Source organism: Propithecus coquereli, unplaced genomic scaffold, assembly GCF_000956105.1.
Source record: "Propithecus coquereli isolate 6110/MARCELLA unplaced genomic scaffold, Pcoq_1.0 Scaffold566, whole genome shotgun sequence".
Taxonomy (NCBI): domain Eukaryota; kingdom Metazoa; phylum Chordata; class Mammalia; order Primates; family Indriidae; genus Propithecus; species Propithecus coquereli.
The window spans coordinates 401,506-418,037 of record NW_012151574.1 but is presented as its reverse complement, the minus strand read 5'-3'; the positions used below and the strand labels follow the sequence as shown (position 1 = coordinate 418,037).

Below are 16,532 nucleotides of genomic sequence, written 5' to 3'. Positions count from 1 at the left end.
AGCTATGGAGAAAGTTAAGAATCTTTATGACCACTAGCTGCGTGGTTCCGGAGTCACAATTACAGATATGCAAACGGGGAGACAGTTACTAATTATTATCATTATTTTTAGCTAGGCCTGTGTATTATTTTTAGCTAGACCCTTCCCACAGTTCTCACATTGCACCCAGTTGCTGATTTGTGAAAAAGGCGCTTTCATGACTCATGAAGTCATGTCCAAATTTTTGAATGTATCATGTATGTTAACCTTGGATAGATTTGTGTGAGCCAAGTGCATGTGTTTTTGTGCATGTGTAATATTGAAATAACTGGGACGACAGGAATAATTTGGCAAGTATTTTCCTTCCAATTTGCCAGCTGTGTTTCCCCCAGCAAATCACTTTGCCTCACAGAATCTCACTTTCTTCATCTGTTCAATGGGAGTAATAATACTTAATCCATAAGATTGTTAAATAGCAAGCTACCTCTCAATGAATACTTACTATGTGCCCATCCCAGAGGTCACAAATTTAAATGCCCTTCTGGGGCCAGGCTAGTACTATGAATGGAACTAGTTGGGGGGAGCGGCATGTGAGACAATAAGGAATGATGGGGATTATGGGAAACTGGAGGGAATACTTCCTTCATAAAAAGAAAGCAGCTCTACTTAGCTCCTGGTTTCCAAAGTGTGGTCCCTTGAGCAGCAGTTTGAGCATCAGCGGGAAACCTGTTAGAAATGCATATTCTTGTGTCCCACCCCAGACCTCTGAATCAAAACTCCAGGGGTGGGGATCCCACAATCTGATTCTGATTTATACTCAGTTTTGAGACCCTCTGCTCTAGCTGATGGTTGCTATGTAATGCAAGACGGTGTAGCCAGATCTTTTACTTTTTGCAAGAGAACCTAGAGATTTATTTTTATGTGAAATTCCCCCCTTTTAAATCTTGGCAACTAATTTAAATTTTTAAAATGTACTCTATGGGCTAATAATATATGTGTTCGGACACATATAGTATTGCAACCTCTGGTTTATGCTTTTTGCTTTAATCCTTATAATAATTCTACAAGACAGGATGATACCCATTTTATGAAGGAAGAAGATGTAGATCCAAAAAAGTCAAATGCTGCTCTAAGTCTCATGGCCAGAAAGTGGCCAACCCTTGATTTGGACCTGGATACATTTGGTTCTAAAGCTTCTGTCCTTTGTACCTCAATAAAGAGCATATATATGACTATGCCTAGCACAGAGCCGGGCACCACAAAAGCTAAACATCTGATGCCACTGACTGATAAAACTTTCTTCTCCATCCTTCTACTCCACTCCACCACACTCCCTCAGCCTGGTGCGAATCCATATTCCTGTAAGAGACAGCCAATCGGCAGGGAGGCCAGCGGCACTGGGAGGGGCAGGGCTGGGCAGTTTCCTGGCCACGGGAGCTGGACAGGTCCTGGAAGAAAGCTTCTGGCAGCAGTGCCCGGGACTGAATGTCCAGTAGCCAGCTGGGTTAGGCTAAAACCTGCTGATCACCAAAGTGTCCTCTAGACTGGGTTTCAGGAGCCTGCTCAGGACTGTGTCCTCCTCTGCCTCCTGCTCTCATTGCTGTTGACTGTTCTCTGAGCCCAGAGCAAACAGCCCCAGCCCCTCCCAACAACGGCATGTCTCCAGTCCCTGGGCTGGGCAGGGGAAGTTGGAGGAGGCATTCTGAGCGTCTTTTCCCAGCATCCATCTGTGGGGACAGTGGCTGGAGGTACTCATACTTCCAAACCCTACTCATCTGTCATCACAGTGATCACTGCCCCAGACCCCCTCTACCTTCCAGTGGCAAAGCCTCCTGGGGCTCCCAGGACCTCAGATCACTGGAGCAGGAAGGATGTTTGAAGGTACTTCTTGTCTAACTCCCTGGGTAACTCTGTTTTGGCACTTACCACCCTGGCTTCCAAAGCTTGGTGTATCAGTCCCCTTAGTCGCAGTAGACATGCATGGAGCACTCACAGCCATTTATCTAGCACTCATCGTGTGCCAGGCTTGGGGTTCCCATGTCAACCACTGTGGACCTACTCTCATCGTTCTCCGTGAATGCACAATTGTTCCGTGGCAGGAACGTTGCATTCATGTTCTCATCATTTTCTAGAGGACAAAATGGCAGCTCAGGGAGGGAAATGATTCATTCAAGGTTCCTGAGGTGGCGAGTGGGGAGGCGGGAGTCAAAGCCACACCCTGTCACCCAAGACCAGTGCCAGAGGGCTCCTTTTGATTACTTTCTCCTCACCAGGTGTCTTGCCCTTTTTGTGCCACATTAATAGGCACCCAACAAACATTTACAATGGAATAGAACAAACAAGGGCTTGGAGGGAAAGAGATCTGGGTTCAAAACCTTGTCCGTACAGCTTTGCATGGCACCTTGGGGTGGCAGTGGAGTCCCAAACCTCTGAACATCCAGCTCATTTGTCATATAGAGATGATGATAATCCTTTATCTCAGGTCATAGGTTTGCTGGAGAGAGTCCATGAGACGAGGAGCACAGAGCCTTGGGCAGTCAGAGAGCCACAGAGGCACAGAGCCCCATCCAGTGTCGCTATGACAAAGAGAGGGAGGGAGAAACATACATCTCACAGGGCTTGAGTCTTCGAGGTGTTTTGCCTTCACAGCGCTGTTTCTTGTCACTTATTAATAACAACTGCTGTTTACGTAGCCCCGGCCGTGCGCTCTGTACCCTACGTTAGCCCTCCATCGCCAGTCCCTAAAGGGGCCACTGTGGTCCGGCTGACTCCAAATCCAGCCCCTTAATCCCCTGCTCTATCACCTCTTTCCTCCTCAACCCCCGACCGGGACATTCCGAGGAGACCCCCGAGTCTTGGATAGGAACCCAGGAGCCTTGGGGCGGGGCCCGCGCCTCCTGCTGCCCCCTAAGGCCCCAGGAGGAAGGGAGAGAGGAGTGGACAAGGGTCGGGCTGCGGCTGGTCGAGCTGCTCCCGGCCTGGAAGCTGCTTCGGTTCCTGGTTCCCACCGGGGCCAAGAGTGACACCTGATCCCGGGGAATTATGAAATGGCATGAGGTGGCAGCCCAACCGCAGTGCCTGCTGAGCCTTTTACCCCCCGCGCGCCTCCCGCTCGGCCCCGCCCCTGCCCCCTGTCCCCCGCCCCCCGCGCGCTCGGTCAAATCCCCCACCTGGGCGGCCGCTCACACCTGCAGCCCGCCTGCCCCGGCGCAGCACCATGCCTGCCTGTCGCCTCGGCGCGCTCACCGCTGCCCTCCTCCTTGGCCTGCTGCTGCTCGACCTCCCCCCAGTCACAGGTGAGTGGGGCGGGGAGAGGCCGGGCACCCAGAGGGGCCGAGCCGCTAGCGTCTGAACTGTCTGGACCGAGCCAAGCAGAGGCGCAGCCTCTCTGGGGGCTGGGGAAGTGGGGATTCCTGGGGCGGAAGTGGGGAGATCCATGAAGACTAAAATCTGGGGACCCCTGAAGCCCAAAGGTGGTGACCCTTGGAGCCTAGGGTGTGAGGTCCAAGGTGCTGGAGGTGGGGAGACCACGGAAGGCTGAAATTTGGAGGAGGGGCTCTGTGCTCAAGGCAGGTACTCTGTGGCTGCGGGAGGGTTGGGGGGCTGGAGCGTGCTCTGCCTAGACATCGGAAGGTCCCGGAGACCTAGACGCTCAGTGGTGCGGGATCCCCTAGGGACTGAGATTGGAGGACTCTGAGGCCAAGGGTTAGGGCAATCTTGTACTCTGAGGTGTCAGGGGCTCCTGGCCTGGGGTGAGCCCCTCTGGGGAGCTTAAGGGGAACCTTAGGGTCAGAGACTGGGAATTCCTTGTAGTTAAGATCTGGGGCCCTTGGAGCAGGAAGTGGGCATCCTCTGGGACTGGGGCAACGCCCTACCGCTGACTGTCCCTTACCTCCCCTCCCAGGCACAGGAGCAGAGAAAATGGGCGTGTGCCCCGAACTCGAGGCGAACCTCAACTGTACCGAGGAGTGCCACTCCGACAGCGAGTGTGCAGACAACCTCAAGTGCTGCCCGGCGGGCTGCGCCACCGTCTGCTCTGTGCCCAATGGTAACCCCCGGCGACCCGCGCGGGGCCGGGGCGGGGCCGCGCCGCGCTGGGAGGAGGCGGGAGCGCCGCGTTCCTGGAAGAGGGGCGCCCCAGGGCCAGGGGACCCCTGGGAAAGTCAAGGCGGATCAAACCAGATCCGCCCGGGCTCTCCCTTGCCCGCCCTGGGGGAGACAAAGGCGTCGCTGAAGCGCAGCCGAGGGGGAGGGAGGCCCCCCACCCCTAGCTGGATTCGGTTCTCTGGTGCATGACGGGCTTCCGGGCACGCACAGCCGGGACATTGTTGCGCCCGGGGACCAGGGGCCGCAGTTTCCTCCCCGGGCCGGCTGGAGTTTGCGGGGAAGCCCGGGGCTGGCGTCCGAGCTTGGGGCTCACCCCTCTCGGAGCCCCTTCCCTGGGGCCTCCCCCAGCCCCGAGGGGGAAGGACTGGGAGCGCCCGGCAGGGCGAGACTCCCCAGATTCCTCCTTCCAGGCGGAAAGGGACTGCAAAGGTTTGGAGAGCGCCCAGCTGCCTCCAGGCGGAAAGGGACTGCACAGGTTAGGAGAGCGCCCAGCTCGTCTTAAAGATGTGGAAGTGAGGTCAGCGAGAGAAAGGTTCTTGCCCGAGGTCACACCGCCATCCCGTGGCCGCAGGAGTCACAGTGAGGGGCTTGCGTTTCCCGCTTACTGGCTGCGTGGTTTGGAGAAAGTCAGGACTCCTCCCTGGGCACCTGATCCCCCTTCCTCACCTTTAAAACAATCTCTTCCAAGCTAAGGATTGAGTGACAGAGAGCTTGGGTTCTTCGTCGAAGGTATTGTACTTGCTAGAGTGCAAGTGTCTCCAACAAGTTGTGGGGACTCAGATCAGAGCAGGAAATGGCCTTCGGCAGCATAGACTCTAAGCCTCTCATTTTCCAGGAAAAACTGAGGATTAGAGGAAGGGATATGACCTGGGCAGAACCAGGTACCGTAACTACTGGTCTTTATCTGGAGTACAGCCCCTGTGGTTTCTCCTCTTTGTTATTTCCCGGAAGATGCCAGCATAGGCTGGGAAGGCGTGCAATTCAGAGACCCCAGACACAGATGAGCAGGGAGGAGGGAAGTGGAGGGAGGACTGGCCCAGCAGGGGCAACTTCTGGGTCTGGACCGGAGTAGAGGACCAGAAGGTTGGGAGAGAAAACAGTAGGCAGACAGATGAGAGAGGTGGTGGGGCAAAGGAAGGGGTCTTTGCTGTTAGATGGATGAAGAGCTTGTTCCCTTGTCTCAGGTGGACAGACTGAGGCTGGAAGAGAGACAAAGCCAGATGGCCTCCTGAAGCAGGGAGGGAGCCTGGAGGTTTGAATCCTAGTTCTGCCATTTTCTAGCTGTGTGATCCCGAGCAAGTGGCTTTACCTCTCTGAGCCTCTGCTCTCTTGTTTACAAAATGGGAACGATCATCCCACACTTTATCGGATTGACACTAGTGCTCAATGAAATAATACATGTGAAGTGTCTCATTAGTGAGTAGATACTCTATACACAGTGGTATGTTTTGTTCCAAAACTGTTCCCTATTTATTCCCTTTTGTCCCAGGGTAGCCCAGTATTGGCAGCTCCTGCTCTTTTCTAGAGAACAGATTTCTTTGTACTAGGAAGTGAGGACTCTGTCAGCCACTTTCATTGTCCCCTGCAGCCAATCACCCAGTTGGTGCCTGTGTTTTATATTTGGCTGGGCCTGGCTCCCGGTCCCTGACTCAGGAAGTGTAGTGTAGTGCGTGAGTGTGTGCGTGCGCGCGCGTGTGTAAATGGAAGTTAGAAGGCTAGAAGTTAGAACACTCAGGTCTTGGTTTTACTTCTGACCAGCAGTGTGGTGTTGTGTGACCCCTTCACCTCTCTATGCCCCATATTCCTCGACTCTGATATGAACAGGTTTAGAAATATCCCCTACGAAGGAGATCTTTGATGTGAGGATTAAAGGAGATAATGAGTTTTTACAGAGTGCATTGTAAACGGCACATCTCGGCAGTGTTAGCCGTTTGTGTGTGTGTGTGTGTGTGTGTGTGTGTGTGTTAGTGGAAGGATGTGTGGTTTGTGCGTGGATGAGTGAGTACATGCAGAGGGCCATGGTGCTGAGTGATCGTAAGTGGGAGTGGGTCTCTGGCAGTGAGTGAAGATGTGTGTAACCCTTCGCACGCGCACCGCACTGTACAGTTTACATAGCAGCACGATGCATGGTGAGCCGGATTTCCTGGGGCTCAAATCCTGCCTCAATCCTATATGACCTTAGGCAAATTACTTAACTTCTCGGTGCCTAAATTTCCTCATCTCTAACATGAGCAAATATTAACAGACCCCTCCCCCTCTTTTAGAATTATTGTGAGAATTAAAGGGGCTAATATGTGTCAAGTGCTTAACGTAATGCCCACACGTAGTAGGTGCTGATTAAGTGTTTGCTGTCACAATTCCTCATTATTATTACAGACTGGTTTGATTTTTCAGGGAGAAATAATACGTTTGCCTCCACTGCTTTCACGACAGCCCCGTGATGTGAGTGGCACTGATTCCACTGACACGTAAAGACACTGGAGCTCTGGGGATTTCTGGCCCTAGACCACAATGGTAGAAAATGGCAGAGCTGGGGCTCAAACTGAGGTCCTACGATTCCAAAACCATCTCGCAGCAGCAGGAGGGGCGATTTGCAGGCAGCCTTCCTGGGCCCTGAGAACAGCTCGGGCCCCCTGGGAAGGACCCAGGCAGGCAGCCGTGCTGTTTGTGAAGCCAAGTGGGGAGCAGTGGGGGGTCATGCTGCGGATACACAGTTCATCGCCCTGCATCCCTCTGCTTACCTGCCCTTACTCCTTTTTCTACCAGAAAAGAAGGGTTCCTGCCCCCAGGTGGACATTAGCTTCCCCCAACTTGGCCTCTGCCAGGACCAGTGCCAGGTGGACAGCCAGTGTCCTGGCCAGATGAAATGCTGCCGCAATGGCTGCGGGAAGGTGTCCTGTGTCACTCCCAACTTCTGAGGTGGGTGAAGCGGGAAGAGGAGGTGCATTCATGCCTAGGTGGGATGGTACTTGCAGCAGGTTGAAAAGGAAAACCTGGGCGAACACATGGCTGCTCACCTGTCTATTTATTTACTTTCATTCACTCGACAAATATCTTTTGAGCATCTATCACGTGTCATGCACCAGTCTAGGTGCTGAGGGTGTTCCAGGAGTGAACAGATTAGATGAAAATATCTCCCTGATGGGGTCTGTATTCTGGCGGGCGATAAACAACAAATAAGCAAGCAGATTTTGTAGTATGTTGCAGGCAGGTAAGTGCCAGGAGGAAAAGGAAGCAGAGAAGGGGGTAAAAAGGATGGGGGCAGGGAGCAGAGCCGTAGTTTTTGCATGGGACAGTCAGTGAAGGCCCCACCCAGAAGGTGGCATTTGGATAAGACTTGATGGAAATGAGGGAAGGAGCCGTGGGGATGTGCGGGGGACGGTGGGGGGAGCAGCAGGTGCAGAGGCAGGAGCACCCCTGGGCACTGTAGGACCAGCCAGAGGCAGAAGCGGGTGGGTCAGGGCAGGGGACTAAGGAGAGAGGGTGCGAGGTAAGAGGGAGCAGGCAGCTCACTTGAAGCCTTATGAGGTCATTATATGGACCATCGTAAAGACTTTGGTCTTGACCCGGAGATGCTGCACCGTTGGAAAGGGACCTCTCCTGCTGCTGTGTGACAAATGGACTGCAGAGGGCAGGGGCAGATGCAGGGAACCTGTTTGGAGGCGACTGACCTGGACCAGGATGGAAGCAAGGGGGAGTTAAGTAGCTGGGTTTTGAGGGAGCAGTTATGTCCTGGAGAAGGGGACAGTGGCTGGAGGGGTTAGGGCTGCAGGAAGCTCTCTGCATGGCCAGTGGAGAGCTTCACCAAAGAGCTTGGCTTTGCAGGACAAACATGAGATCAGCTGACTTGAGTTCAGTTCACCCAACATGTGTTTGAAGCATGTCAAGCACTTACTTTGTGGCAGGCCAGGGCTCAATACGGCTGCCTCTAGTGGCTCTGGCACTGAAAGCAAAAGATTATGGGGCCTCCTATATAATTTAAAATAAAACAATATTAAGTCGTAAAGTAAGTGTAAGGAACTAAAGGAAAAACAAAACAATGAAGCAAATGCTTAGTCGGCCCATTGGGCAATCAGCACCATGCCACTGGCTCTGTGCCAGCTCTGGGACAGAAAGGGGACCGCATCTCTGCCCAGAGCTAGCAGTCCAGAGGCTGAGGCGGATGGATGGGTGACACTCCCACTACCTGTGGTCAGCCCTGAGTGTTGTGGAAAACTGGAGGAAATGTCACCCAGGCAGGGGCAGGGGGAGGATGGCGCAGGGACAGTTGGGGAAGGCTTCCTAGAGAGGTGACCCTCAGCCGGTCCTAAAAGATGGATGAAGGGTAGGTAGTCTGGTGCAGCGCAGCGGGGAGGGAACAGAAAGAGCAGGAACTAGGGAGTGCTCTTGGGTTGAAATCTCATTGTTGTCATGTGCTACCTTTAACAATTTCTCAGCAAAGGAACCCGAAGATCACTGATGGGATCCAATAGTGCTCACGTGAGAAAACGGAAGCCCAGAGAGGGGCTATGCTCTTTGGTGCCTCAGAGGGAACATGGTCTCCCTAGGGCCCAGAGCACTGCAACCGTGCCAACTGTCTCTTGCCTTCATGAGTGCTGACCCCATGGGTGTGTTCTGCAGTCATGAAGATCCGGGTTCAAATTTCAGCTCTGACATTTAACCAGCCTTTTCACCTCCCAGAGCCACAATTATCTGGCTTATAAAATGGGGCTAGGTAAAATCTATTTGATCAGCTAATCTCAGCTTAACCTAAGGAATGAAGGCATGGTGGACCTGCCTGTTGGTCAAGAGATTCTAAGGGAGATAAATGACCATGGCCCCTCAGGAAAGCCACATTGGTCAGCAGGGACCATGATGCCCAGGTGTGCCCTGGGGATGGTCTGAAGCAGAGGAGATGAATCCAGAACCTGTAGGAAAATGCAAGCAGAGCCCCAACAAGGCATGGCTTTGCTGTGTGGGTACGCAGGATGGGCGGGGGCAGGGGAGTTGGTCCAGGATTTAAGCTGCGGGGACTCTTGTCTAATGTGACGGATAATGTTGCTGATGGTATTATTTTGATTTTCTTCCTCCAGCTCCAGCGGCTACCAGCCTGGAGAGTGGGGAGGGGACGTTTCTGCCTGACCCTGTGTCTGGCTCCGGCTCGGCTGCTCTCACCTCTTTCTAGCCTCTGTGTTCCCTCCTGGGCTGATCACGCTTCTCCCTTTTCCAGTCAATAAAGTAACCACTTTCAGCACATTCTGTCTTTGTCACCCCTGGCTTGGGTCGGAGGTGGGCGGGCAAGTGGGGAGCGACCAGATCATCCAGGCACAAGGGCCAGGGAGGGATTGACTCTGAAGCAATGGTCATTAATTCAGGGTTCGTCTCAGGGGGATTAGCATGCCCCAGAGAATGCTCACACCAACACCGTGAGGTGGGTCCTTATTCTCCTGGGGTGATGGATGAGAAAACTGAGCTCAGAGAGGGGATGGGATGCTTCCAACATCACTCAGATCCATCACTGGCAGTTCTGATAGCAGCAGCAGCAGCAGCATCTCATCCTATGTGCCAGACATGATGCTGGGACATTGGCTTATGAGACCTCCTGGCTTCTCAAAACAGAGCAGATAATAACAGTCCCTGCTACAGACCAGGACTCCAGGAGACCACCTGCCTGTGCCCGCACAGAAAGAAGATGGCCAAGCCAGAGTCCTTTGTTGTCATTTTTTAAATCAAGGTTCTAATTAGTATAAACAATGTAGTCATAGGTATCAAAATTCAAAAGGTTAAAAAAAGGGTATACAGTGATAAGTGTCTTTCACCCTAACTCCCTGCCCCCACCTCAGCCACTCAGGTGTTTTGTATGGAGACAAAGGTATCCGTTTCTTGTGTCTTCTTTCAGATGCGTATCTCCAACTCTGTCTTCTCTTCCTCTCTTCCTCTCCTTTCTATTCCCCCATCCCTCAGTGTCTCTAGCCTTCTCTCTCTCTCCCTTCCTCCTCCTCTCTCCATCCTCCTCTCTCTCTATCCCTCCTCTCTCTGTCCTTTCTCCATCCCCCCCATTCTCTCTCTCAAGCCTTCTCCTCTCTCTACACATCCCTCTCTATGCCTATTTCTCCCTCCCCCTCCCTCCTCTCCCCACCACCTCTCTCTGTCTAAGAATATATAGGTATAAAATTCTCAGCTACCCACCATTTTACGTGACTTGTCAGCCACTCCATACTGTGCTATATCTTGCTTTTTTCACTTAACAATGTATCTTGGCCTTGACTCCATAGTAAAGCATAAAGAATTTCTTCATTCTTTCTTGTGATTGCGTAGTGTTCCATGGCTCAGATGTCCCAGAATCTAACCACACTTCTGATGGTGCTTTGGGTTGCTTTCAGCCTTTTGAAGGCCTAGATTTGAACTTGGCTCATCCAACGCCAGAATCCCACACTTGTTCCACTGCCGCGATTTCTCACTTGAATCCCTGGGGTGTGGATTTAGCCTTTGGAGTGAGGAGGAAGGAGAGGAAGGAAGTAATGGCTGTGACTCTGGCTCCCTGGGAACAACCTTTATGTCCTTTCCTGCTCCTCTACCGGCTGCAGAACGCGAGAGGTGTGGGCAGCTTGAGTGGGACAGTCTGGAGTGTACGGCCAACCTGTCTCGGTGTCCGGTCAGCCTTATCTTCCTCATCCTCTCGTGGGTCCCTGCCCTAGGTCAGAGGCCAGATGAGACCCCAGGGCTTCTCCATCCACTCCCACCCCCACCCCCACCCCAGGGACAAAGCTGAAAGAGTCCCCCGGTGGAAGTGGAGATCCTTGGTGCAGGTGACAGCTCCCTGGCTGTGGATGGCAGCGCCGACTTTCTTCGAGCTCCCCCTTTCTGATTTCTATCCCCTTTAGGCCGACACAGTGGCACCTAGTGATGGGTTGGGAAGAATTCTTAGGACACAGCGTGTGACTACTCCTATCCCCACTTTCTCCTCTCCTTCCCCAGGTTTGCATTCTGAAAGACAGGCCGGGCAGGGTGACGTCTAACTCAGGGGTGGTACAGGCATTGTCTGCATGCCATCATTCCTTCCACCAGCACCCACTCTGCCCTCCGAATCACTCCTGCCCCTCCTTTCCACGAACCCATACATGATCTCAGAGTCCTCAGCATCGGGCTGCAGGCAGCTGCTACAGCTACCCATTGATTGGGGTTGGCAGGCAAATTCGCTACCCCTATTTAGCTCAAGAAACAAAGTGCTAACTGTGGAATGTCAGACCTGGTGGTTGAAGTTCTACTGAGTGAGACGGCTGCCAGGGGCACCCTGAGCAGGGGTCCCCCACCAGCGCCTTAAGAGGAATGGGGCTCTTTTAAGGGGGCCCTGGCCCAGGGGTCTCGCGGGGTGGAAGAGGTGGAGGTTGCCAGGGATCCCAGCAGTGGACAGGAAGGATGTGCCAGGGAAGGCGAGCTGAGGGGTGGAATGGGGTGGGTGAGAAAACTGGAGTAGTGTAGACCAGGAGGAGCCTCTGGCCTAGAACCAAACTTTTTTCTTTTAAGCTGTTTGGTCAATAAGTTTATTGTCTTTATCTGAATAACCTTCATAGAAAATGGTTGTTTGGTTTCGCTCTCAGCGGCCTGCTGAGGGAGTTTGCCTTCTTCTGAGTGGCCCGATCTTCCTTCTGGGCTGGGGGCTTCTTGGGATGGTTCCACCTCTTCTCTCTGACTTCTTTCTTGGGCTTCTTCTCATAGACTGGATTCCCTCATGTAGCAGCGTGAGCTTTGTACTTTTCCTCCACCATGTCTGGAGTTATGTGGTTCTTTATGTATTGAGAGAGTAGTTTCTTGCAAGCACCTTCATCTTCTTGCATTAGGTACTGCGTAGAATCTGCAATGTTCTGACGGCTGATGTGCTTCTACATCAGATTCTTTGTTTTCCGAATCATAAGCAGGGAATTTTTTTGCTACTGTGGATAGACAAGCTCTACAGCTCCCTTCAGGGCCTGCAAACTTTATTTCCAGTGGCAGTTCTGGCAAGGCCTGCGTCCAAATCGCAGGTAAAGGCACCAAGTTGATCATCAATGCTTTCCCCATTGTATTCCTCTCTGGTCACCTCCACTTGACCTTCATAGATCTTGTCCTTGCCAAACCTGCTGGGAAACCTGCAGCCAGCATGTTGTACAGGCCAGTACAATACGATGCAGCGTAACCTGGCCGGCCAATCTTCACACCATACTTTGGGAATTCATGAGCACATGCCGCACTGACTATCGTATCCCCTTCTATGCGTGCATAAACAATCTGACAAATGATATCTGTTTGTTAAACAATTCTCCTCCTATATTTGGCTGTGCTATACTTATTTTTATCTTGGATTACCAAGCATTTTTGAGCATCCTAATCAGTTTAACCCTCTTGTCTTCTACATTTTACTTGGTATCTCTTTTTTTTTTTTTTTTTTTTTGAGTCAGAGTCTTGCTCTGTTGCCTGGGCTAGAGTGCTGTGGCATCAGCCTAGCTCACAGCAACCTCAAACTCCTGGGCTCAAGCAATCCTTCTGCCTCAGCCTCCCGAGTAGCGGGACTGCAGGCATGCGCCATCATGCCCGGTTAATTTTTTCTGTATATTTTTAGTTGTCCAGCTAATTTCTTTCTGTTTTCAGTAGAGATGGGGTCTCACTCTTGCTCTGGCTGGTCTTGAACTGGCCTCCCAGAGTGCTAGGATTACAGGCATGAGCCACCACACCTGGCCATGTATCTCTTAAAGTAGGCCTTACTGTTGACAACTTTAACAAACCCCATCCTGTGGAACAGAGAACCGTGTTCATGGCTTGACACAGACCTACAGCAGTGCTACAGGGAGGGATGGGGAGCCCCAGGATCTTTCTTTGATCAACTTTTGTGGCCAAGTGAATGCTGTAGGTCAGGGACTCTGAGTGTCTTTGTTTGGGGTAGGGGAAGAAAAGAAGAAAGGGGCTGTGGACTTGTCCCTTCCTCCCCCTCTTCCAGGTCTTGATGGGCCGTGCTTGATGTAGCCAGACCACAGGAAGGTTTAGTTTGGCCAGGAAAAGGCTCCCAGGGCCCAGGAATCCTGGTAAACAAGTGGATCCAGATGGAACTGCCATCCTCGAGGCCCCTCCCAGAGCGACTCAGCCTGGCTGCCCCAACAGAACTCAGGGCAGGGCTTCCTCCTGCATTCACCTCCTCCTGTTTCCAACAGCAAACCGCTTTACTGATGCCTCCAAAGCCCATCTCCAGCCCAGAGGGCCAGATATGGTAATACTTACGTAGGAACAAACAGCTGTTCTGGAGGAAAGTACAGGTTTGAGGTTGGAGGGATAGTAAGAAGTTCACAAGTGAGCGGGAGCTTGAAAAATAGAGTCCTAAAGACAGAGCAGTGAGGGAGGGGATAGTCCTGCTTGAGAAACAGCATCATCAGGGGCACTCACTGATTCCATAGATATTTATTGAACACCCACTATGTGTTCTGGTCTAGGTGGTGGGGGTTGACATGAAGGAGGTGTGGGGGGTGTATGTGTGTGTGGTGGGGATGTAGTCAATAAATGAATGAACTAGCACATATATAACATGTCAGGTGGTGGAAAAGTTATGGAGAAATATCAAGGTGGGTAAAAGGAGTAGCAAGTCCGGAGGATGGGGAAGAGGTGGGTGATAATTTTGCAGCGAGTAGTCAGGGAAGGTCTTCATGAGGCGTTATTCAAGTAGTGAGCTAAATAGGACATCATCTATGTCACAAGCTATGGGAGGAGCAATCCAGACAGAGGGCAGTCCCAGGACAAAGGACCTGAGGCCGCAGTGTGCTCAGGGAGTCTGAGGGGCTTGCAGGAGGCTGGTGTGCATGGCTGGAGTGAATGGGTGGTCAGGAGCATGAGAGGAGTTGAGGTCAGAGAGGGGGTGTGGGCACAGAGCGTGAGGGCCCCATGGTCGCTGCAGGGCTTTGGGCTTTTATTCCGAGTGGTTTTGGGAGCCATTGGAGGAGTTTGAGCAGAAGGACGAGTGATCTGACTTAGGTTTGAACAGGACCCTTCTGGCTGCTGTGTTGCAAGTAGACTACAGGAGGTGATGTGGAACCACGGAGGGCAGTTAGGTTACCACACCAGGGCAGGTAAAAGGGTAGTTAAAAAAAAAAACCAAAATTCTTCATCCAGTGCTATGAGGTATGGGGCCCCCTCAAAAGTGCCAGGTGGAAGGCTTAGCTTCCCTAACCAAATCTTTCTTGTGTCCCTTGATGGAAGTTTTCCTTCCTTGGCTTCCAAAACATTAAACGTATAGAGCCCTGAGACATAGGAGTGAGAGGCACACAACATTTAAGAGGGTCGTCTATCCATTAGTAATATTGCATTATAAGCCAACTCAAAGTCACTTGTTCTCATTCTCACGTGTGTGGGTCGGCTGGGGTTCAGCTGATCTAGCTGGGCTTGGCTGGACCTTCTTGGACCCGAGGGCTACCTGAGGCATGTTCCCATAGTGATGGCGAAGGACAAGCACATTCCAAGTCTCTGCTTTCATCGTGTCTGTTAATATATCATTGGCCAAACAAGTCACATGCCAAGTCCAAAGTCAAGGGGCAGAGAAATACACTCTGCCTCTAGTGGAAGGAACTGCAAATTCCTTGAGTGTGGAGGGGTGATGAATTGGGGCCAATAACTCAATCTACCATTATGATTAATAACAAGATACCCTCTGGTTGCTCTGATCCATTTATTCTTGCTGTGGGAGAAACGGCGCCATATGTTAGCTGCTGATCTGGAGCAGGTATGGCATCCTGCAAGATAGAACCTTACCCACTAGAAGTTTAACTCCAAGTTATAGTGTCACACCGGCCGATCATTGCACTATTCTGTAAGTCCAGCTGCTTCTAGGTGTTGGAGAACATGATAAGACTGGCGAATCCCACGAATAACAGGCCCTTCCTTTCTTTCTTTCCCTGTAACACTCTTCCCCGGATATCTGCAGGGTTAACCTTCACTCATCTCATTCAAGTTTTTGCTCAAGCATAACCTTCTCAAGGAGGCCCACCCTGACCACCCTTATTAAAATTGCAACCTCTGCACTCCCAATTCCCCTTAGTCTACTTTTCCCCCATTGCATCCTTCACTTCATATTATTCTATATAATTTAATTATTTACTATGTTTATTGTTTATTGTCTTTGACCCATCCTGAATGTAAGCTCTCTGAAGGAAAGCATCATTGTTTGTCCAATTTGTGTCTGGCATAGAGTGGGAAATCAATAGATATTTTTTGATCAAAGGAACAAATGAGTGAACGAGTGAATGAGAAGCTCTTTGCTAGAAACGATATTATATGGAATACAGTAGCTGTGATTAAGGAATTCTGCAACTCTGTGGATACTGGTGCTGGCAGAGCATGGAAGGCAAGGAAAAAAATCCAAATTCAGAATGTCTATTCCAGGGAAGGCAAATCACTCACTTCCTCCTTCCTGCTGGGAGGGGTTCAATGTACCCGTCACCAGGTAGCTGGTTCATCTCCTCCAGTTAGTGGCACCATATCAGGGCTCAGATTGGCCACCAGGGGAGCAAGTTCACTGCTGGTGTGCTTATGGTATACCATGAGTGACGGTAGCCAAGTCAGCTTTGCTAAGTGGGAAGTTCATGCCATTGGCCCCAGGCTTAATCCGCACCATTGTCATGTGGCAGCTTTGTTCATGAGCCCACTAGGGTGGCCTGGGAGAGGCTGACTGACATCTACAGGTGTGTTGTCTTCTCTAAGTGATGACCAAGAGCCTCTCTGTAGTCTTTTGTGAAGCGTCCATGGGACATTAAGGAAGGTCTTGGCCCCATCTCCTGGGCTCAGTTCCTCCTAGGCCTTGAGGCCCAGGCAATAACTACTTCTGCATGCTGACATGTTGGGTACTGGCCATCACGACACTATTGCAACAGAACTGTGCATGCATGATGTCTCAGTTTTATGTAACTTGTGTAGGAAGATGGTGCTAATTGTGCAATAAGAAAATGTGTCTATAACATGGATGTTTAGATCAAGATGGTGGAGATTGCTTGACCATCCCCAACGGGAATGGCCAGCAAATGGCAGAACATGGGCCTCCCCCTGCCAATGGGACTCAAGCCACTCAAGTGGCAGCGGTCAAGGAGCAAAGGTGGACAGTGGCAGGCTGAGCAAAGCCAGGATGCCAGGGGGTGCAGAGCAGGCTACAGAGGACCCATCCTGGGGGACAGCAAGAGGTGGGATTGCTCTTGAGCCAAGGCCCCTGGCGTGCTCCATGGTCCCATTGATCTTTATGTACCAAACACAAGTTCAAAGTCTTGAGAATTTTAAGAAGACACCCACAGAGAATTACACCCTACATGCAGGGTCCTTCTGAGTGCAGGGCCTTGTGTGACTTGGTTCCACGCCCATAAAGCCTGGCTACAGATCTTATTTGGATTGTGCCGATTGTTTCAATAATGTCTTTTATAACAAAAGAAAATATTGGATCCTGCCATTGCATTCAGTTGTCA

General features: G+C 51.5%; 1 protein-coding gene across 1 annotated transcript; it reads left to right on the top strand.

The window, feature by feature from the left end:
* The first annotated feature begins 3,169 nt into the window (after positions 1 to 3,169).
* Positions 3,170 to 9,273, top strand: WFDC2 (WAP four-disulfide core domain 2). The gene is made up of 4 exons (XM_012657910.1): positions 3,170 to 3,275; positions 3,884 to 4,027; positions 6,853 to 7,005; positions 9,159 to 9,273. Exons 1-3 carry the CDS (start codon positions 3,197 to 3,199, stop codon positions 7,002 to 7,004), a joined length of 375 nt encoding a protein of 124 aa, XP_012513364.1. The 5' UTR covers positions 3,170 to 3,196; the 3' UTR covers position 7,005; positions 9,159 to 9,273.
* The last annotated feature ends 7,259 nt before the right edge of the window (positions 9,274 to 16,532 follow it).